At 46.7% G+C, this 22,625-nt stretch overlaps 1 protein-coding gene across 1 annotated transcript in view; it reads left to right on the top strand.

Moving 5' to 3' along the window:
• Window positions 1–19,854, top strand: part of MAD1L1 (mitotic arrest deficient 1 like 1) — a 355,712-nt gene extending 335,858 nt beyond the window's left edge. Inside the window, exon 18 of the mRNA XM_066329740.1 lies at window positions 18,870–19,854. Coding sequence (XP_066185837.1) covers window positions 18,870–19,028 — 159 coding nt within the window. The 3' untranslated portion in view covers window positions 19,029–19,854. The remainder of the gene's footprint in view (window positions 1–18,869) is intronic.
• The last annotated feature ends 2,771 nt before the right edge of the window (window positions 19,855–22,625 follow it).

The raw sequence follows: 22,625 nt of genomic DNA, 5'->3' as shown, positions 1-22,625 counted from the left end.
CTGCCTGCACCAAAGTACCCTGGCACAGTTTGAGCTGCAGTTTGTCTGATCCTTTTAAGAGTTGGGAATGGCTGTTTTGATGTCTGATATCTGTGAACATGAAAGGCTCCTTTCCTTCTAACTGTGCACTGGGCAGGGCACTGCCTGTCTCTCCCAATCAAAAATGTAATCAAAGATCTCACTTCTTGTAAAAAATGTATTAAGAAGAAGGAGAAATAACGCAGCAGATTTCTATTGGCTTCACTGCTGGTTTGCTCTGGTTTCTACTTCTGTGCTTCTCTCTCCTGCCTTTCACAAAAGAACTCCCACCTCAACTTTCCCCATGTCTTGACATGTTTAATTGCAAAACATTGAGCTTCGAAAACAAAACAAACAAACAAAAATCATTGCATTTGATTCAAACGAAATATCAATCCTCCTTGAGTTCCTACACCGTGGATATTGGCAGCACTTTGTCAGCACCGAGAGCGAGTAGAAGTATCACAGCAAGAAAGCAAAATTTCCAACTGGAAGGAAAAGAAGCTGAGCCAGGGGAACAGCTGTGGCCCATCACTCCCTGTCCCACAGCTGTGTCTAAAGAAATGATCTGCTGACCTGATGTTAACGTTTCCAGTTTACAGTAAGCAGCATTTCCCTTAAACAAGATCCTGATAAAGTGAAACAAGGGAACAGAGGGGGTGGAGAAGGAATTTGCAAAACATGCTGGAGTGAGAAAGTCGGAACATACCGTGTGTGTCTTGGGAGTGAGAACATGTCTCAGTGTGTGAATAAATATATAATGTATAGACATATGCTCTCTCTTCTCAGAAACTCTCTGAATAGTCCCAGATTTTGCTGCTTTCAGTAGCATGGCAAAGTAAAAGGCAGGGGAAAGTTGGAGCTGGTGATTGAGGGTTGTAGGATGGTGGTTTGCATGGAGCATCCTCATTTCTGAAAAGGACACTGCTCACAAAGAGGGTCTCAGGTATAACCTGAGACAGTGTGTGAGGAGCAAGTGGTCTTCCCTGAGAGACACAATGCACTCAGGTTTGCTCCTTTTCATCTTGCAGAAAAAGGCTAATGGAGATCAGATTTCCACACAAATTCAGCTGAGGAAAAAAGAGAATGGGAAGAGGAATCAGGAAGGTGTTAGCACAAAGTTATTTGTTAAATGGATTTTTTATTGTTTTCCATGAAGTCTGCACAGAGCTGTTGTCCTCTTTTAAATTCCTCTTCTGGCATTTGTTCCCCTTTTCACTGCCTCCACAATTCTCCCATTCAAGTCAAAAAAGCTACCTCTGAAAGACCAGTGTAACATTAGCAGAAATTACTAGCAGCAGTGATTTCAATATTCAAATGGACAATATATTTAGTAATAGACTGGGAGCTGCATAAATAGAGTATGAATGCCTGGTAATGAATCATATCAATAATTTTCACATACAGACTGTGCCTTACATTTCTCAAAGGCCTTTACAAATACCAATTGATTCTCACAGCAGGCCTGCTCAGTGGAGGAGTTGTTATTAGTTTTAGTGGAGGGTGAGGATATTGAGATGCAGAGAAATGCTGCTACTTGTGTAGTTCATGCTGGGATCCAAAGTGAGGAATAAACTTGGAAGCTCCTGACTCACAGCTCTTAATCATGGGACTGTGTAGTTCTGTGTGATTTCTTTGGCTTGGCTGGAAGTGGCAGTGCTCATGGAAGGAGGTTTCTGTCAGACCCCAAAGTCTGGGGCTGATGGGATGTGGGTAAAGGCAGGAAAAATTAATACACAGTGGATGGCAGAACTGGTCTTGATCGAGCTGTGCTTTAAGCTTACAGTCAGGATTAGCACCCCTTCTCCACACAGGTCAGGACTGGAGGTTTTTTCACCTCTGGAAACATATTTTTTCCATGAAGAAAAATGGCAGCTAATGCAGCCAAACTCCATGGAGAGAAAGAGGCATCTTGAAGCCAGCTGCACTTTGTAACTCTCACCCACCACAGTCAGGAAGGGTAATGGCTGAAGAGTAGCTGAAATACTGGAAGTCTCTTTTCTAGTGTAGCGTCTGACCCAGCATTCATCACCCTGCCCATCCTCTGTTTACTGTTGCCTGTCTTAATTCTGCAGTAAATTGTTGCAGCCCTTAATGTTTCTCTCAGTGACCCCAGGATGCAAGTCAGTGGTGAGAAGAAAGGCAGGTTAAACAGCACGTGCCTCAAACAAGGAAAACCTCATTTATCTTTTTGCCCTCGTGTTGTACTGTACTCACCAGGGCTGACTCACTGCTCAGGAGGACATGCTCTCAACTTGTATAAAACCATGACATGGTATTCCCAGCTGTATTTTCAAACACATTTTATTCTAACATTTTACTCCATGTTTTGAGTGACACTGTACACTGAGAAATTGTCTAGGAGCTGGCCACGCTGGCACTTGGCTTTTTATTTTTCTGAGAGGTTACATCATGTCCAACACATCAGCATGTTAAGAGGCCTTTAAATTGGCAGAACAACATGCACTACATTGCACTTGTCTGTATCGAATTTCTTCTGCTGTAGCATTGCCCAGTGACCCAAATTTCACAGGTCCTCGTGGTCCCTCACAGTTCTCCACACTCTTAAGTCACTCAAGTCACTTGACCATCTCACAGGGGTTTTTTGTGCTCTAAATCATCAGTCACCGGGCTGAAACTATCAGTTCTTGTGATGATGTTGCCAAGTCTGCTCCACAGTCCTCCACAGAGTCTGGCAAGGGACTGAGGATGGAAGAATTATCCAGGTTCCTCTGGGGCTGAAGGACAAAGAAGGAATAGGCAACCCAAATTGTCTTTTCAGAACTTACTTGCTGAGCCCCAGCCCCAGTCTGGCAAGCTCTGCCTGCTCTTCATACAGTGACCAGAGGCAGAAGGTGACAACTTGGGACCCACAACCCAGAACCAAATTTTCTACCTTGGACTTGCAGCCTTTGGAAAGAGCATTTGTATTCCTCAGGGCTGTCCCACAGACACAAACTTGGGCTTTCAAGCTTTAGGAACTGTTTTAAGAAGCTTTTTGAACAGCTTCAGTGTCATGTCTTTCAGATGAAGCATGGCCACGTCTACTCTTTTTTTAATCTATTTTTCCCTCTAACTCCTTATCAACCTATTCAGCATGGAGTTTTACCTTTCCCTGACAATTTTCTATATTAATACTCTTTTTTTAGTGATTGGTACCTGATGTAAATGATGTTTGTAGTTTCATTAACTCTTTCAGTGAAGAATCTGTACATTAGTTTCAAAAAAGCTTTCTACACTATGATGCTCTTTCAGCCATATTATGTTATATTCCTCTAGGCACTACCTCAGGTATTTTGTTCCATGAACTGAGTCTAGCATGTTTAGGGAATAGATTTTTTTTTCCTTTTCCCTTCTTAAGAAAAAAAGAAAGAAAAAGGAAAACATAGCAACGACAGCATGGCAACAGCAGCTGCAGCACAAAGGAAAAATAGGCAAACAGACTTCCGAAACATGTATTCACTGGTAAGCTATTTTTACTGGTTGGTGAGTGAGTATGTGGGGGTATTATAACAAAATAAGTGAGAAAATATCTTACAAATAATTCATAAGTAACTTTAGATGAGAACACATCTTAATGACTTCCTCCTCCCAGCTAGCCCTCATGCTGTATGAATCTCCACATGCACAAGCTTAAAAGGTCACCTCTGATCTGTGCTATTTATACATCGCAGATTTGTACACAGACACATATATAACATTCCATACAAAAAAATAATGTCAGTGGAGCATTAAGGTTAAATAACAGGGCTCTAAAAAGTAAAGAATTGTGCCTCCCTGCGTAGCTTCTTAAGGATAAATCCATGTGATTACATCTGCTTCTGCCTTTGCACCAGAGAGAGCAGAGATTTCCCCACAGCCTGGGTGCTTTGTGGGGACTTGCAGGATCTGTCCAGGGCTCCTGCCTCTGCTGCTGACCTGCTTTGTGTCCCTGGGCACTTCTCATTGCTTCTCTGGGGACTCCTTTCCCCACTGCCCTTTTGTCTGGAGCACACAGGCAGGAACCTCCAGCCCAGAAATATTTGCATCTTTGGGCAGAGCTCAGCCACATTTGGGACTATGTATGTACTGACAAGTGACAAAATAATAAAGAAAAGCTTCTTCCTTCACCAGCCTGATCTAGTGGGCAGCATCCCACTTGAATTGGAACTAGATGATCTTCAAGGTCCCTTCCAGCCCAAACTATTCTGCAATTCTATGAAATCTTCTGCTTCTCCCCAAAAGGCCCCACTCTCACTGCAGACCAGTAAACTGTGGGAAGTCTTTCACTAAATTCAAAAAAAGTCATTGAAAGCTTGAGAGAAAGAGCCTCCAAAGTGCTGAACTCCTTTACAGTTACAGCCTGATCTGTTGTGCTGTGTGAGCCCTTTCTTCTGTTCAGTTATGATCCATGGGAGACTGAAAGTAAACACAGTCTCTAAAGTCTCCTCCACAATCCTGATGCTTTTACTGGCACAGAGATGAGGCCAGCTCGGCCCTCTGCACCCAAAACTAGATTCATTTGTCTTCAGAAACAACACAAATCTGTTTTCCTGGTTAAATAAAGTCATTTGCAGGGTTCTGTTGTGGGAAGGCTGTGTCAGCCTGTCCTGAAAGGAGCAGTCATGGGGATGAATGGGCTGGTTGTTGGGCTGGAGCAGCCCTGTGCACACTGAAGGGCCCTTCCCAAGGCAGGCTGAGCCCTGGCTGGGACTGTGCCCAGGGCATGCTGCAGGTGCTGGGCATCCCTGCCAGCATTATTCTGGGCATTCCCTCCCCACGCCGTGCCACTGAGTTTGGGATCGATTCTTGCAGGATTGAATCCCACATCTCACACGTTCCCTTCAGCCCCGTGTCCAGCACCAAGCCCTTTGTGGGGCTCTGTGTTCCCTGCTGGTGCAGGAAGCCCATTCCTTCTTGTCTGGCAGTCTCAGGCCACGCTGGTGCTTCCCTGCTCTTCAGAGGTGTGACAGACAATGACTACATCATGTTTTTCAATTCTCCTCACTGCTGTAGAGTTACTTGTTCTAGAAATTGTGATGTGTAACTGGTAGGAAGAAAAGGTTGGTGATGTTCTCCAGAGGACATCAGGAATGAGGAAGCAGCAGCTAAAGTGGTTTGGTTCCCTCTGAGGTTTTTTTTTCAGATGTAGTTGAAAACAAGCAAGTGAAATGAGATGCTTAGAAGCACTGTGTTTGTGAGGTTCTTTCTGGTTTTAAATGACTTCGTTTAAACATCTTTGTCCGTGAAACCTCCGAGGGAGCTCATCTGCTGGTTTTCTCCTCTGCATCTTCTGCTTTCTGTCTGGTTCTTGCACAAGAAAGAATGTTAATATCTCATGTACATCTATATATATACAGAAATAAATGTAATTGAGTTGTAAAATAGTCTGGTTGAGCAGGACAAGGTCAGTGATCTCAAATAATCCCAACACTTTAGCCAGGACCTGCTCTGTATTACGGTTCAGTGTCTGCTGAGATCTTTTCCTGTGGCCTTCTGTGACATCTGAATATATTTTAGTGCTTTTGTACAATGTATTTAGAGCACAGCCTAGATCCGAGGCATTTGAAGAAATACTTCTTGACTCTTTTGCTGTTATGTTTGTATTTTTTGCTTGTGAAAACAATTCTCAAGAGCATTGTTAGGTGGGTCATAGCAGGAACACCTCTGGGCTCGCTGGGGAATGTGTGAAAGCAGGTTTGGAGGGCTTTTATTTTCACACCATGCTTCAGCTCTATAGTGATAAATGTTTTCTGGAGTACAAACCTCAAGTCCCTCCCCTTGCAGGTCTCCTTCATTGAAATGTAGAAAGAGGTTTTTTTAATTTCAGGGTTTTCTTAGCCTTCATGTTGTGTCACTCCTAGCCAGTGACAGGTCTGATCAGCAGCATGGCAAGTAGCACAATGTGGGAACTGCTGTTTATTTTAGCAGCTGATGGCACTAGACAGGTAGGATTAGTGCTGGACGTTTGGCACAGAGGAAAGGTAATGGCACAGCATGGGAAAAAATGAGGGAGGAACAAATCTTTTAGGCAATTCTGTATTGGCAATTGACCTACAGCTCCAGACAAGCCTGACATACACTACCAGAATTTTACCATACCCTCTGGGCTGTGTGCTGGGTAATTCCCTTGTCCTTCAGCAAGTGGGATAAATGCTGCTGAGTGTAGACATTTGGGAGAGATGCATTTGGCATCCCCTGAAAGTCATCTTAATTCAGGACAATATTTTGACCTTGCAGGTGTGGGGAAAGAAAAAAATGTGTTTCTTTTTCTTGCAGGCAGAACCAGCCCCTGCACACACACCGGGCTCCAAAACCCCAAGTAGTTTGTGCTCCTTTCAGCCAGACCCACAGCATGCTGTGGGAGAAGAGGATCTCACAGTGGCTTTGTTGCTGCAGCGGTGTAACCACAAACAGCCCAATTACTTAAAATGGGCCTCAGCCAGTTCATTCATATTTGATTAAGGACTTTTTGAAAGATAGGCATATAGAGCTAAGAGCTGGCTCCAGCCTGAGTTATTTACATCAGGATGGGGGTGATAAAATCTTTTATTAGTGTCAGTGTTTAAATATTTTGGCTCTCTATTCCAATATTGTGGCAAGAAGGAGCCATATGTGTTCCTAGAAAGAGAGCCTGGTGCAGCCGTTAATCAGGAGAGGATCTATTAATGTATTAACATTCAGAATAATGAGCAAAACCAGCATGCACTGCAGAGACTAACACATATCTTTAGTCTGCAGTTTTGAAGCGTTTGGGAAATGTTGTGTTCCTCCATCTTTCTAAAACTGGTGTTCTGCCAAGAGAAGTTCTTTTCTGTTGTTAATTTTAGAAAGGTTAAATCTATTTACAAAAGCAAACATAGCATGGAGTGCTGAAAACCAGGAGGATGTGGGCACTAACAGGCTCCCAGGCTTTAGAGTTCACAGCAGGAGCTGACTTGGCAGGGAAACTTGTGGGCTTGTCCTTTCCTTCCCTTAATGCTGTGCTGAGTAGGGGACAAGGTATGAAGTCCAAGCTCCATCCCAGCTGCCCATCACCACCTTTCCCCAGAAAGCACTGGACACTGTGTGTCTCTGCAGATCACCACTGGGCTTTAGGGAAGCTTGCCGAAAGACTTGGCACGGGAAAAGGGCAAATTTTAAAGAGCTCTGGAGTGGGAGAGATTGCTGGTTGAGCAGCTTGCATGCCTCGAGGTCATTGCTAATGAGCAGTATCTTGCCTAAAGAAGCGAACATTTCATTTTAGTGCTGCTATGAAAAGCAGCCGTGCTGCCTCCCCTTTGCATCCCACACTACTGCCCACTTCTCCGTGGCATCTGGAGCAGGCTGCACCAGGAAGGGAAGGAAGCCCTCTGAAAGGATGTGGAAGGATGCTGAAGTGGTAGCAGAGCTCAGATGAGAGAAGCTGGAGCATGACAGCTGTTACCGGATCATGCAAAAAGCCTGCCAGCAAAAATGCATCAGTTTGTGTGATATCCGGGTGTCTTGTCTTCTGTTTTCATAATTGCATACATGGTGTCTGCATAAATCTCTTCCCCCCCTGCACTTGCAGCAAAAGGAGCTGACTGGTGGATGGCAGCACATCAGTGGGAGAACACCAGCAGGAAGAGACAAGCAGTCAGATGTGTGTCAGATGGGGAGGCCTGGGGCCCCAGGCACATTCCTCGGAGGTTGCTGGAACATGGTGCACTCACTAAACACAAAACCTCTCCTTTTCCCTTCGGGGAGAGGAGCATGTTCATCCAGACATGAGAACCAGCAGTGCTGTCTTGCCACGTTCTTCAGGAGGTTAGTGCCAAATGACAGCACAGGCAGCAACAGCAGGAGCTTTCAGGAAATGCGTCGTAGCCCCAAGGGCTGAAGTGTTCCCTCAAGGGATACAGTAGAATTTCTCCTACTGTTTCAGTGAATACTGGAATCTTCTTATTTATTCACTCCTTAGCTACAACCTGTCTCTTGAGCTCTGGGCTTTCATCTTACGGTGACATCAGACCTGCTCAGGGAGAGAGGAGTCCTGTGTGTCTTTGTTTCATACTGGGTTTTACCATTAAAGCCCATTTCAAGAAAGCTGGGTATACCCAACCTGCACAAGCCAGTTGACTGGCCATTTCCCTACTATCTCGTTCTTCAAGGTTTCCTGCCTGTGGACTACAAGTCTGGTTGAGTAACTCCACAGATAGAATTACTGGTATTGATCAGCTCCATGATAAAAATAATAACATCTTCTCAGTATAAACTTCCACTTGTGGCTATAGATGCAGTCTGAGAAATGTGCTTCCCCACAGCAGAGTTGTGAGGTGTTAAGGGTTAAAACTCATTCTTGAGGACACAAGAAAATCCTTTTGCATGTTCAGAATCAGCTTCCTTCTTTGACTCGCTGGGTACTGACAACTCAGGCTTGCTTTGGTCCTGCTGACAGTCGTGCTGATGACAGCGATTTCAGATGAAGAAAAACGAAGAAAATGTGAGCCAGCAAAAAAGCAAGAGCAGCAAAAGCACCTTCCTCAACTCACGCTACATCGTGACATTTGGTTACTGATGTTGCAGTGGCAGGTAATGGTATTCCCAGAGCCAACACTTAAATTCCACTTTGGTAGGTCCTAGCTGTAAGCAAGTCACAGGGTGCCACAGGAAGGGGTAATCATTGGCCAATTCTTTTTGCTCTTGGATGGGTGGTGGCACTGGCTCTGTGCAAAGGTGACTAATATGTGTCACCAATTTCCTTGATGTAAGGCTGAACCTGCATTTTAGCCCGGGGTGCCAGACTATGACAAACATGAGCTAGAAGAGGGTAACGAATAAACATGGTGAGAATTTCAGCTGTAATCTGCCATCAGGTCCATCTGTTACTCCTTCCCCCACAAGCCTTGCAAACTCAATGAGCCAGGACCAGGCATGCTCCATATACTGTCCCACCCCTCAGCCACAGAGCTGAGGCCTAATTGTCTGCTTGTCATTAAGTTTATCACTTACAGTCCCTTGAGCCATTACTGGTCACAGGATCTTACTCAGTTCTTTAGCCTTCCATCCAGACTTCCAGACTTCCAGAAGGATACCAAACAAGATGATGATGATAAATCTGTTAATCACATGATGGCGTCTGCAGTGTGGCAGAGTAGCAGTCACTCCAGATGTGCCTCCCAGGCGTGTGTCCTCTGCTCATTTAACCATTCCCAGCCCCAGGCACTCTCCCTCCATCTCATGCAAGGTGAGATGCCCAGCTCCCAAACTCAGGGATTCATTTCCAGTTGGCAGCTGGTGAGTCCTGAAGTCTGTATGACCTGTTTTCACTCTGTGTCATGTGCAGACACTTCAGAGGGGATTCTTGGGTTTTCCTGCTGATTTGCTTTAATCCAGAGACAGGAGAGCAGAGGCTTCTGAGCAAGGCCATGATGCAGGGGCAGCCAAGCAGCAGAACGGTGTGTGTCTGGTGTGACTCAGTGAGGGATGAAGGCTCCAGCAAGCTCTGCCTCTTGGGGAGCAGTGGTTTGCTTTGGGGACAGGATGCCTGTCTCCCAGACACAAAAGTTGCTGTCAAAATTCCTTGTGGTTCCAGACGTCTCTCACTGATGCAGGGTTTGGCAAACTTTGCTGCTTGTGTTCTCTTACAGACCTCATGCCCCCAGCTGCTGTTCACAAGTGGAATATCTCCTTGCCTTGGGAACAGGCAGTCTTAATTACAGCCCACACAGATGATTTTTTTTTTGCATTTCTCCCATAGGTGCTTCCTTCTTATGTTCCAGAAACTCTATGTTCTTGGTTTACTGCTCCTCTGTTCCTTCCAGCTCGGAGAGCTTCCAGCAAGGGAGATGGAGAGGAATGTGCTAAGCAGCTTGGCTGGTTAATGAGCTCCCTATATGAGGGATTCTTGTATTCTGGGTTCACTTGCCAGTCCCTGGTACCTCCCTCAAGTTCTCTGCCTTCTTCTGGCTCTCCTTGGGGAGCGGTTTGGAACCTGGTTTGAGTTGCAGTTAGTTTTTAATTTGTTCCAAGCCATGTGCACCATGGTCAGGTGCAGACCAGAAACTGCCTCTGGATGGGAAGGCTGGAGAGCTACATGAGCTTGAGATTTGGCTGGGAAAACAGAACTTAAAAAGCACCCAGTGCCTCGCATTCCCAGCGACAACTGCAGAGTCACTGCAGGGGAAGTAACGGGAGATTTTTCTCTCCCTAATTTATGTCTCTCCTGCATATGGCTTCTGTGGAGTCGCTGATGTTACAGACAGATGGGTTGGCATTTTACTAGACAGAACACATGGGCTAGATGTTGTTAATGCTTGTTAGCTACTCACTCTGCAGCTTGACCAGTCCAACACAGGCACCTCGCAGATGGTTGGAGCGGTCCAGCCCTGCCGCGCGTGGTGTGACAGCAGTTGGGATAACACACATTTGGCTGCTCTTTCCAAAGGGATTTGTTGTAGGTCAGAGATAGCCGTGGCTGTGGGATCAGCACAGCTTCCCTGTGTATCGAGGAGAGACTCTGGTTTGTAAAGATCCTGAGATTTTATGGAGGTATTGGCTTTAAAGGCTTAATGCCGTAGTTTGCGTTTTTGTATGGAATGGAATTGGAAAAATTCTGTGAGCTCTGTGCCCTGTTTCTATCTCTACACCTTAATGCTTGACGTTTATAAGCGTATTTGGCTGGTGAACACTATTTAGCAGATCTGAAGTCTGTTAAAAACTTATACTTTATGAGCTCAAGCTCTGACTACGGCCGGCTGCCAGTATTAGCTCAGAGTGACATCCCATGTGATTTTCCATTCTCTGTGATGTGAGTAGTCTGCTATGATTTACTCTCACCAGCCATGTGTTCAGTGCAGCCATTTTTAGGTATCACCTCAGCAAATCTCCCCAGGCTGAGTCTCCTTGGTGGCTGGTGTGGACATCCCATCAGAATGTGAGGATGCAAAAGTAAATGCTGTGGGTGAATCATTTACGTTGCCATCTTCCCCTCTTTGACAATGTTCAATTTGCAGCATAATGACGGGAGCCTGAATGAATCCTACAGATGAGACAGGGAATTTTAGTTTCAGCACTTGTTCTCTAAAAACTCTCAAAGCACTTTTGGAAAATGCATGGGTATTAATCCACACTGAGCAGTAGTTCTTCAATCCTATGATTTAAATTGGATATATTTGTCTCTGTCTGTCCTGAACTGTTCAGTAACATTAATGCACCCTGATAATAGCTGTCACATTTTACCCCGGGGGTTGTTCCTCAGTGATAGGTGAAATCACAGCAGTTCAAAGACCTGTCTTCCAGGATGAAAAGCTCTATAGGAATATTCAGATATAAAATAGTAATAGTATGAATCAAAAAATACGCTTCCCTTATTTTAAAGCCTTTGATCTTATTTTTATGGCATCGCATTTGACAGTCTAAAGGGCATTAACCTGTAGGAGAAGCCTTTTGAAAGGAGGTGCTGACTCGCCCTCTGCTGCACAGAGCACTGTCCCCCAGGACTGACACCAGCAGGTTTCCCCCATGGAGAGGGGTGCAGCCCTTCAGCACACGTCCCTGCTCTTTTTTGTGTTTCATTTCTGACGGGAGGTGCAGGAGAGCTTTGCCTAGATCAAAAGAGGGAGCTGTGGGGAGAGGCTGGTGCAGCACACCCCGCTCCACGTTCCTCTGCTGCTGAGCTGGAGCAGCATCCAGGACCCCATCACTGCTGCCACTCGTGTACACAGTGCCTGGGTCGTGTTTCTGATTAAGATGGAAGGCTATGAGCTGACCTCTTGTTCCAAAGACATTCTGGGGTGGTGGTTCATCTCAGTGTTGAATAATAAGAAAGAGAAAGGAAATGTTTGCTATAAATCTCAGTGCACACGGGGCTGTTTCTCACTTTCCCCATCCCAGCATTCAATTTTCTTCTTGGCATTGCCAGACATTTGCTTTTCTTTGCTCAGCAGCTAAAAGCAGCTTTTTCATTACATTTCCTGGAAGGCTTTTTACAGGCATCCATCCCTGTCTGCCTCATAAATTCACTTTATATACCAAGCTGGTGACACAGAGGTCAGAGGTCTTGGCAAGAAACAATTATTATTAAGAAGTGCTCTTCTTCTTTGGGTTACAATGAGGATATTAAAGTGGGAGGGGGGAAAATTTTTGCTGCAGACAAGGAATGGTCACTTGTGAAAGGGAGGTGACCTGATTGATAAAGTGCTGCACATCCTGTGGGAGCCACCATGGGCAGGCTGGAACCTGCCAGTTACCATGAAAAAAAAGAAGGAAACCAGTAAACAGTTTGCTAAATAACCTCATAAATATTTCCAGCCATAAGCACATCTTGTGGTTCAATTTTGTGGGTTGTTTTTTTTTTTTTCTTAATATTTCCCTAATTTTAAATGAACGGCCTGTAATTAAAGTGATTTAGAGGCTACCTGGGGACCTGGTATTTGAGCAGTGCATGATGCTTAGGAGAGATTGATTGGTGAGGCATAACTCAATTGGGGTGTTTTGATAATGATATCATCACCCGAGAGAGCCAAGTTTGAGCAATTAAATCTCAAAACCTCGTGTTTGGGTTGTTATAACTTCAGCAGGCAGCTTCTGCATGTGCATACACACAAACACACACACACATTTTCCTTGGTTTTTTTCTGGGCACTCCAGTTTTTTGGCTGCCCTGCATCTGTCTGTCTGTGTGGGGTGATCTGAAGTGGTGATTTATCAGCTGTGCAGACCCAGAGAGAGGGTGCCAGCCCAGTCAGCATCACTGCTTCCCCCCTCAACATCTGCACGTGGACAAGGCGGCCTTTGACATTTAGAAAAATCTTGGCATCTGAAGCAAGAGGCAGAAACAAAAGGATTTTCTCATTTAAAGGTCAGAGCCAGCAGCTTCTTAAAGGAAATTTTCAGATAGGTTTGTTGTGACTGTGGCAGGGTTTGTGTGTGTCAGTGGGTGCCGTGGGGAAGGTGTCAGGGCGTTGAGGAGGTTTTGGGACCCACCGTGTGCCCAGGGCTCCGAGGCCATAGAGCTGTGGAGCTTTTGGGAGGTGATCTGGTGGAACAGCCCTGAGGGCTTCTGCTGACACATGAAGGCTTTGGGAAGAGGGAGTGCCTGCCCCACATGAAGAGGAGGCCTGAGGGATTAACGAGATGAAGGCAAATGGCCAAAAGGCGAATCGATCTGGTGGGGAGATGTGCACAACCCACACTGGTGTGCACAGCACAGCACTCCTCAGGGCACGGTGGGGAACACCACAAGGAGAAGGGAAAGGGGCAGTGAGAATCAGGCACACAGCGTGGCCCACAGTGCTGGAGCAGCCTGTGGACCTGCACGGAGCAGGGAGAAGCAATGGAGTGTGAAGCCGTGGTGTCCCTTCCCTCAGCGCTCGTGGGAGCTGTGTGTGCTCAGTGTCCGTGGGGACACAGCACAGACAGGGATTTGTGGAAGGAGCAGAGCAGATGAGATGGGCCCTTCAGGAGACATTCATGGGGTAAACATCACCAGGTAATGATTCACTTGCTCCTTTTGACCCCTAATACATCTCAGCCCTGGAAAGCACCATCCACCATAGAGCGTGGCCAAGTGGCATCTGCAAAGCAAAGGTTTGTCACCACGCCAAGGGGTGGCTCTGCCAAAGCCCTGGACTTCATCCTTCTGCAGGCTGTGGAGGTGTTTGAACCTCCTTTGTGCCCAAGCTGAGACACAGCTGTTTTGCCTGCTGTGCCTGGCACAAAGCTCCACCATCCCCGTTGTCAGCTTGCCAAAACCCATTCAGGAACTCCACCTGCGACACTGGAGGTGTGTGTTTGAAATTGCGGGAACACATGTCCTGCATGGATTGTATCCCCAAAGGCAGTTGTGCTTTCTCAGTGTGGAAATCAGAGGTAGAAAACCCTCACTCCGTTTTGAAATCTCAAGTTGTATAGAATGCTGAAGCCCTCCTTTCCCTGTTTCTGCATTTCTACTCTGTACTTTCTCATGATACCAAGTCCCCATGTCATCTCTGTCCTTGGGGTGTGCAGCCACCCTCTTTTCACTCTTACTTGAGGGTCTGAAGGTCTACATGACCTTGGGTCTTACACTCAACCCATATTTTTCAGGAAGCATCCTTTGTGTTAATAAAGTCATGCTTTATGCTGGTTTATAGTCAATGGCACTTTCGGAGCCTTTATTTTTAGCTACCAAAATATGTCAGAGAGAAGAGGAAACCAATGTACAAGAAACTAAAACCTGAATGCATCTGGGTGAGAGCACACTTCTGAACCATGGGGTAGCTTGTGAGTGACTAAAGGAGACACTGTCACCCTTCTCACACAGGTCCCCTTTGGCTGCTGGAAGGAGCAGAGAAGGAAATGCCTGGTCTTGGCTTTCAGAGAAGGCTTGTGTGTAACAGCAGCACCGGTGCAAAGAGCCACCTCAGCAGGAGCAGTGCAGACAGAAGTCCTGTACATGTTACACTGAAGTGGCAGTAGAGCCTGTTACAGTGCATATCTTGCAGTTTTAAGAGCCTGGTTCATCCAGCTGCTGGTCCATCCCCCAGCAGGGATATTTGGGAATGCCTATTGCTCCTCCACATCATCTGCACTGTCTGCTCCTTACTGAGATGGAGAGAAGAACCTGCTTTTGTACCATGTTGGTGGTTATGGGAGAGATTTTTATATCTATATCTGAACTATAGAGCCTTGAATCATTTACTGGTTTCCAGGATTAAGAGGAAGATTTATGATGTTTCCTCCTGGCAGGTGGCTGCTGATCTTGATTCTCCTGAAGAAACAGTTGTGCTAACAGCTCCTTTCTGGGAGCAGCCCCTCCAAGTTCATGTTGTTCTGTGCTAAATAGACCAGTGATGCTGTGGTTTACAATACAGAGAGGTCTGCCCCCTGATGTGGTTGCAGTGGGGTAGCACAGCCTACAAGGAGACAAACAGGCTGTCACCCTTCAAACCTACAACCCGGGACACGTCCCACCCCAGCAGAGCCCACAGTAACACTGGGCAAAGAGTGATTTCCTTTGCTTTCCTAGAAAAGGTCCCCATAGTCCCTAAATCACACTAAACTGGCAACAGAGCTTAGCAAAAGCTGAAATCTTTCCTTTTGCAAGTATTTGAGATCTGAATAAAACATAACAGAGACCTGAATCTCGGTAGTTTAGTGAGCCAGCCAGACTTTTCCCATGAATTAGAAGAAACCAGTATGGGGCTGTGTACAGAGTACCTGAGAGATGGTATTCTCAGAGTGATTAGCTGCTGCTCTATGCTCAGGGAAGCAGAGGTTTAGGTGGAAATATTTACATTTCATGTAAGCACTGCACTTGTGTGGCCCAGCACAGAGGGGAAAGTGAAGCATGATGGTGGTCCCCAAAGTGTCTTCTTGCACTGACTCTGGGGTGGATGGGGACTACTCACAGATCCAGCTTTCTTTTGATCCTGTGTATTCAGTTTGACTCTAAGTGTTGTTTTTTTTTTTTTTTTTCATTTCTTTCTTTTTCATTTCTTTCTTTTTCATTTCTTTTTTACCCTTCTCTTTAAGAGCAGCAACACACTCTAGCCGTGATGTCAGTAGTGTTGGGCACAGAGCAGTTAGGGCTGGGTTTGAATGTGCTCTGGTCCCTCTCACCCCATTTCCACTCATGGACTGTCCCCATGGATCAGTGACACTTGTTTGTGCTCCTCATAGCTTTGCATTTTATTCCTAGATGGGCTGGGGTGGGTTTTGGCTTCGTCTAAACTTTGAATTTTAGGGAATGCATCAGCAGAGTGAATGGTGATTGTGTTACATGGAGTGAATAGCTGATCTGTGCTGGCACCTGCAAGTTCTTGTCAGCAGGAGTTGTGTCCAGGAGTTTGCCTTTGAGGGTTGAGACGTTTTATTTAGGAAAAAAAAAAAATTATTAAAAGTGAGTGGAGGGAATCCTTGCTATGAACAGTGAAGAGGAGGACTCGATTGCCCTGGCAGCTTTGAACCGCTGGAAATTTCTTATTTTAACATTTCTTTTTTTTCAGAAATACATTTTTAGAGCTGGAACCACATTGATGCTCTGCATTGATCCAGAATGGTGTGGAACACCAGGCCCTGCAGGTTCACTGAGCAGAGCATCCCCCCATGTGCTCCCCCTCAGTTCCTGCACACCCCTGTGCAGCCCCCTGCCTTGCTCTGATCCCCTGCTCCCTCCTGTTCCTGCCTCGGGCACTTCCCTCTCTGCCAGCAACTGCACCAGGCAGGGTGCAGGCTGCCTTTTGAAAAGAAATCCTGTGAACTAATGGGAACATATTGCTATTATTTCATATAATCACTTTATTTGTAAAGCACAGGCTGCAGAGGTACTCCCGCTGTTGAACCCAAAGCAGCAAATCTATCTATATATACCAGTCTATACTACATTATGAACAGATGGGTGAAGAAAAAAAAGCAATAAAAACAAATAATAAGAAAAGTAACAATGATAGCAATTTTAAAATACTCCTAAGGAAAAAAAAAAAGTTTCTCCATTTTTTTAAAGCAGTGTGAGATTGAATGAGCTGCACTGCAAGTGCATCCATCCTCTAAGTTCACATGTAAACATCTCCTGGCAGAGGAAGAATTGCTTTTTTTCCAAGTGGCTGCCTTCTTGCCTTGTGCCTCTTACAGAAGCAACCATAAGAAACCTGGGTGAAATGTCTGGGGTTTGGAAGCATTTGGGGGTTTTCTTTGATTTCTTGGAGTTCCTGGGGAGACAGAGGCTGTGGGGGTGAGAGGGAGGATGGTGCCTCCCTTGACAGCTGAGCAGACTCAGTGGGAAACAGCAATCTTCTCAGAAGCACGTATTTGTCCACATAACTTTCTCTGAACATTATTCTTCTGCCTCTGCTGCTGGAGGAAACTTTGTTTATGAAGAATAGTAGAGAGAAGCTACCATTAATCTCATAAAAAAAGAGAAGATATTCAAATGTAGCCTTCACCCACGACAACAGTGAGCTCAAAGTAGATGAAATTTAAAACATTTCTGTTACTCTGTTTCTGAGGTCATAAAACACAAGCAAATGGTCTGGCACTGGATGCTAAATTTCTTAAGGAATTTAGTTTAATTAATTAAACTAGTAAACCAATTAATGGATTTGCTTGTAAATTCTTAGAAAATTAATTCTGTGCCCAAAGAGTGTTTTAAATCTGCGAGGGAGGCTGTGTATTTCATATGGAGCTTGAATTCCCATTTCAGATGAATCCAACTCGGCACCCAGAGAGTTGGAGACACAAGTGATGCATTCATAATACTCGGACCTTCCTCCAAAACTGGCACTTCTCATCAGCTGAGTCCAGGGGGGATTTGGAAAATAAAACCTGTGCTGCTGCCACAGCACCCAGCTCCTGTGCCTGCTGCTCTGCTCTGACACCTCTGGCTTTACGTGGGCTGGGAATTTACATCCTTCCTGATGCCTCCAACTGGCTCCTTCATCTGCTTCCCTCTTTGATCTGGTCCAGGGCTACCTCAGGTGCTCAGGAGGCATCAGATAGCTCCAGTAAGCAGCAGATCAAAGCACAGGATTTGCTGAAAAACAACCCAGCCAAAACAAAGATCTGAACAAAACCCAGTTCACTTTCCCACGTTGAAGCCTTGTTTTGATTCCCTGCCTGGCTTGGGGATGACCAGGGCATCCTCTGCAAAGTCACCCAAACATGGAAAGTTCATAACCAAATGTGTCCAGGCTCCTGAGAACATGAAGTCAGAAGGAAGCATGTTCCCTGGGGCTCTCAGCAAGCAAAGCCATGTTTTCCCCTCACATGGCAATCCTCCCCTTTGGATCTGGGCATCCCCTTTGAGCCGTGCCTGGTACCACCCGTGCTGTCCCACCTCAGCTCCAACAGGAAGCAGAGCTGCAAAGCAATTAGAAATGGGAGTATTTTGAAGAGGAAAATGGCAGGGGAAAAAAAATTAGCATTTGCACTGTGATGATTTTGCTGTTTATTAATAAACAAGCCGCTTTCGTGCCTCCGGGGGCAGGAGAGGCTTCAAGCATTCCTTATTTCTCTTGCATTTAGCTTTTTTTCCTCCTTGTTTTATATGTTACAGGAGATTTGTAATGTCTTCCCACATGTTGAGTTTCCTTATTTTGTTGAGAGCATCTGTGGAATAATTCCTCTGGAGGTTTTGGCTGTGTGTGTGCTGCCAGGCTGATTTAAGCACTTCAGGGATGCAGGGTGGATAAGTACTCATTGGGAAGGAGTTGTGTTAATTAGGAACAGGGTCTGTTCCTTCCTTCAGAAGTGGTGTGACTTCAGGAATAAGTGTTTTTGTGGAGAGAAAACCCCTGTGCAGAGCTTCTTCCACACTGGGTGGTGTTTGTGACAGTGACCCTGATGATGTGGCCACCCCTGTTCTGTGCTGGCAGCACAGGCTCTTTCCAGGATGGTCAAACCCCTCATCTCCCCAACACCACAGCTGTCACCAGGGAAAGCTCACAGAGCTCTGTCACCCTGAGTTTTCTGCCTTCTGATGTTTTACATTTATGTACTGGAGTTTCTCAGGAATTGTAAGAGAAACCAAGAGTGATGTTTTGTAAATAATACATTCCTTTCCAGGGGGAAGGACAAATTGATGGACTTCCAGTTTGACCAGTGGGAGCAGAGAAGTGTCAACTCTGGTTGACCCCAAATGCTGGTCAAAGTCCAAATCCTATTTAAACCCTGAACCCAAAATAAACCTCTCTCTTTCTCATCTCACAACCTGAAGGTGTGAGTGTGATTTTTCGTGTCCCTCTGGCGACAGGGCTCCTGCATGGAGACGTGGGAATGGAGGACTCAGAAATGCCCTGTGCCAAGCAGATGGCACCTCCTTGGTGACATGCAGATCCGTGCCAAAGGAGGCTTCAGGGTGACCCTGCTGCTGTGTCACAGGAGCTGAATTGAGACTCTCTGGTACTAATGGGCTTGTTCTTCTTCCCCGTTAGGCCTCCAGCTCCTCCGGTGGGAAAATGCAGCTTCTGGAAACGGAGTTCTCCCGCACCATCCGGGAGCTGATCGAGCTCCACCTGCTGCGCCAGGACAGCATCCCAGCCTTCCTCAGCGCCCTCACCCTGGACCTCTTCAGCCGCCAGACCATTGCTTAGTGCCCCCCTGACAGCTGCCAGCCGGGGTTTCCCCCCATGGGCAGGACACTTGAGATAGCGAGGAAAAATTCTCATGTCCACCATCATTAATTTGTGGTATTGGGTTGCTTCTGTTTTGCAGGGAATTCCTTCTTCCCCCTTCTTTCATGTTGAGTCACAAATCCCACCAATTCCTCTGAAAAGCATAGTTTTCCTCCTGTGGGAGGGCAAGCCTAGCTCTATTCCAGGGGTCTCCTGTGCCAGGATCCAATTCCTGCCTTTGAACAAGGCCGTGTGTTCATCACCACCCAGATTCCCAGGATCTATCTGGGAATAGAGTGAGAATTGCTGGTTTAAGGAGCCCCAGCATCACCATTCACAGCTTTTCCCCAAAGGATTCCCTAAATGTGGGCCCTAACAAAGAGAGAAACCTGCATGGGGCTGGTGCTTCCTGCTGCATGGTTGTCCTCTTCTAATGGGAGCCAAGGGCTTGGTCCCTGGGGACAGAGACCCAAGGAAAGTCTCTTGCTTTTGCAAACATCTCATCACTCAGCAAGGCGGAAATTATTTTAAGCTATCATTGACCTGAGTCTGCCACCATTCAGCAGACAAGCACAAGCATAAATGGCCATTTGAAGGCACTATGCCTGTGTTGACACCTCTGTGGCTCAGTCACTGCCATGCTTTTGGTTCCTCACCAAGACTTTAGAGCTCTTGGTTATCTCAGGACTGTAAAAAGTGAAAAGGAGCATTTTTGGCTGTGTTCCATGCTGGTGTCATAACATTTTGTGTTGTAATGGTTGTAGCTCTTCTGTCATAACAATAAAGTGTCACTTGACAAACTGGGCATATGACTCTGATTTGGGATGCACTCTGTGCCTCACTAGGCTCCCCCACATGTAGAGGATGAGCACATCAATGCTCTGATGTGCTTTGCAAAGGGAGGACGTCATTATCTCTGTTTTTCCAGGCAAGTCGCATTCACAGAGTTACAAAATCATCAGTGGTTTGGGTTGTAAGGGACCTCAGAGATCATCTACTCCCAACCCCTGCTGCCTTAAACCAAATCAGTTTGCGCTAAACTTCTGTGTATATTGATTTCCCCCTGGTTTCAGCAGGAACACATTCCCTAGGCTTGGAGAAAAGGTAGCAGTGAGCAGGCTGGAAAGTTAGCTGAGATACTTGCAGTGACTGCAGGGTTGGCCAGGCTTGCTGGAGCCACTTGGAGACCTGTTGATGCATCTACAGGCATGGAAAACATGTGCTGTTGACCCCCCCTCTGCTGTTGATCAGAGCTGGAGGGACAAACATGAGGTCTGGGGAGTCTGCAGCCCCCGTCTCCCCAACTCTCCTCTCTGCAGGGAAGCGCAGTAGCAAAAGTTTGTCATTTTTCTCTTCTGCTTGAAGAAGTCCCGGTGGAAGATGAATTGCTGGGCATGCTGTGCCAGGGGAAGGCTGCCTGATTCATATGCACGGCGTGGCACGGAGAGTCGCCTTCCCCAGTCATGGGGAAAATGAATCGTGACGTCAGCCACATTCAGCTCCGCCACCAACACAATAGCGGATCCTGCCTCCGCGGAAAATTCTTCTTCTGCCTCCTTGCAGGAGAAATGAAGTAATTAATAAGTTTACAATAAACCCTCTATCTTAGCAAAACACAGGTGAGGTGAGAAGCGATGCTGGAGAGCGACAAGGGAAAAACACGTTGTGCCCGTTGGAAAGTTGCCTCCCGAGAGGGAAAGGATAATAAGTTGGGAGAGAACACACAGCAGGCTTCTGAGATGCCTCCGGTGGGGAGGAGACATGAATTACTGCTCTGCTCCCTGTTCTCCCAGCAAGACTGATTGGTTCAACTAAGTTTAGTACGGCAGCATGGCGGGGAGAGGTGTGTGGTGAGGATGGGTGTTTGGCTGGGTGTGCTGCTGCGGCGCAGCACCTGTCCATGGCTTGGAGAGCTGCTGGGTGACTGTCCTGCTTTGGCCAGCAGCATCCCTGCCCTGCTCATGGCGTTATGCTGCTGCACAGTGAGTTCACAGGGCTCACATCACACTGGGACTTTTAGGAAGCCTGACTTCTCTAAGGTTCACACATGGAAGCCTGGGAGTTGTTCATGTGGAGGTGTGACCATTGCAAAGCCACTTGGGCCACCTGTAGGCCATGGAGAAGAGGAGCTGAGACTCCCCAGTTTCTAGTTCCAACATTGAATTCAGGGTGAAGCCACAAACCTACGGCTGTACCTCATATCATGGCAGCTCCCACCTCTGCCACTGTCATTATCCTGCTTGTCTGAGCCATGAGGGAGCAGCAAGGAATAACTGTGACACTGAATTTCACAGTGATTGCTCCTTCTTTTATGAGCTACATGGGCTCAGAAGCCCATCAAAGGCACTGTCACCGTGTTCATCACCCCCTGCCTCCCCTCTCCATGACTGCAGCCTCCTGGGGTAGTGCAAAGAGATCCCAGTTGCCACCACCCCAGGTAAGGCAAAAGTCCCATCTGGATTTGGCTCATCACTTGCAAAATTCCAGCCCTGTTAGTGGAAAATCCTTTTAGAAAGTCTTGATAGCTGGATAGTAAATTTGCAGTTGGTTGGAGGGGAGAGGCAGGAGTGCTCACAAGTGTGTGTGTGTGCTCGCTGTGTTTGCATGCATGCTAGCTGGGTTTATGTGCTGTAGGCGGTAAAATATGATTTATTGGTGCATGGCTGCAGGAGTCTGTGTGTGTGTGTGTGTGTATGTGTGAGAGCACTGTCTTGTTTGCAGTGTTGCCTGAAGCTTCCCTTCACTCAAACTGCCTGTGAGTCCCTGCTCTGCTACAAATCAGCCCTGTCCATCTGTGTGCATATACAAACACCAAACGGGCACAGAGCTGTTGGGTACTGCCAAACAGTCAAGAAAGCAGCAGAGCTCTGGGCTAAGGCAGGTTTCACCAGATTTGTGCCTCTCCTAAGGACACATCTCTGAATCTGGAGCCTTTTGCTCTTGCTTTGTGTCTCCTGTCTCTCAGTGCCATCACGTGCTGTTCGTGTTGTCCTGGAAGTGTGCGATGCCTGAGAAGGAACCGGAGGAACCCTTTTGGGATGAGCCATGAGGAGTTTGGAGTTTGTAGATGTTAGTTTTGGATCTTCTCCATGTAACTCTGTAGGAGCAAGGGAAGGAGAAGGGAGAAGAGCATTGGAGCCATGATGGAGGTGGGAACCTAGAAAGTGAAGGGCAGGAGCAGAGCAGGGGATGGATGGAAGAAACAGGGCATGGATGGAAGGAGAAGCCACCTCCATATCTGGACAGATGCCGTGCCAGCCTTGCTGTTGGCTCTCCACTGCTCACTCCAAACACTGAGCAGCACTTGCCCTTTTCATTTCTTAACCCAGCAGTGGGCTCAGAGGCAGCTGAGAAGGGTGTGAGTTGGGCAAAAATAAACCCTGGGGGTGACAGGCAAGAGCCTTCGTCAGACATCACCGACCTGATGCCAGACCTTGTTGGGCTCTGCTGCTGGAGTGGGAGAGGGCGCAGCCAGGGCAGGATTAATCCTGTTGGAGCTTTGAGCTGTTCAGAGGTGTTGGGAAAACAATGGTGGTGTGTGATGCCAGGTGACTGTAGCTAAGGACAGGAGCAGGG

The sequence above is a fragment of the Sylvia atricapilla genome, chromosome 15 (genome assembly GCF_009819655.1).
Source record: "Sylvia atricapilla isolate bSylAtr1 chromosome 15, bSylAtr1.pri, whole genome shotgun sequence".
NCBI classification, from domain to species: Eukaryota; Metazoa; Chordata; class Aves; order Passeriformes; family Sylviidae; genus Sylvia; species Sylvia atricapilla.
The sequence above is the reverse complement of the archived record's forward strand: the minus strand, read 5'-3'. Positions and strand labels throughout refer to the sequence as shown.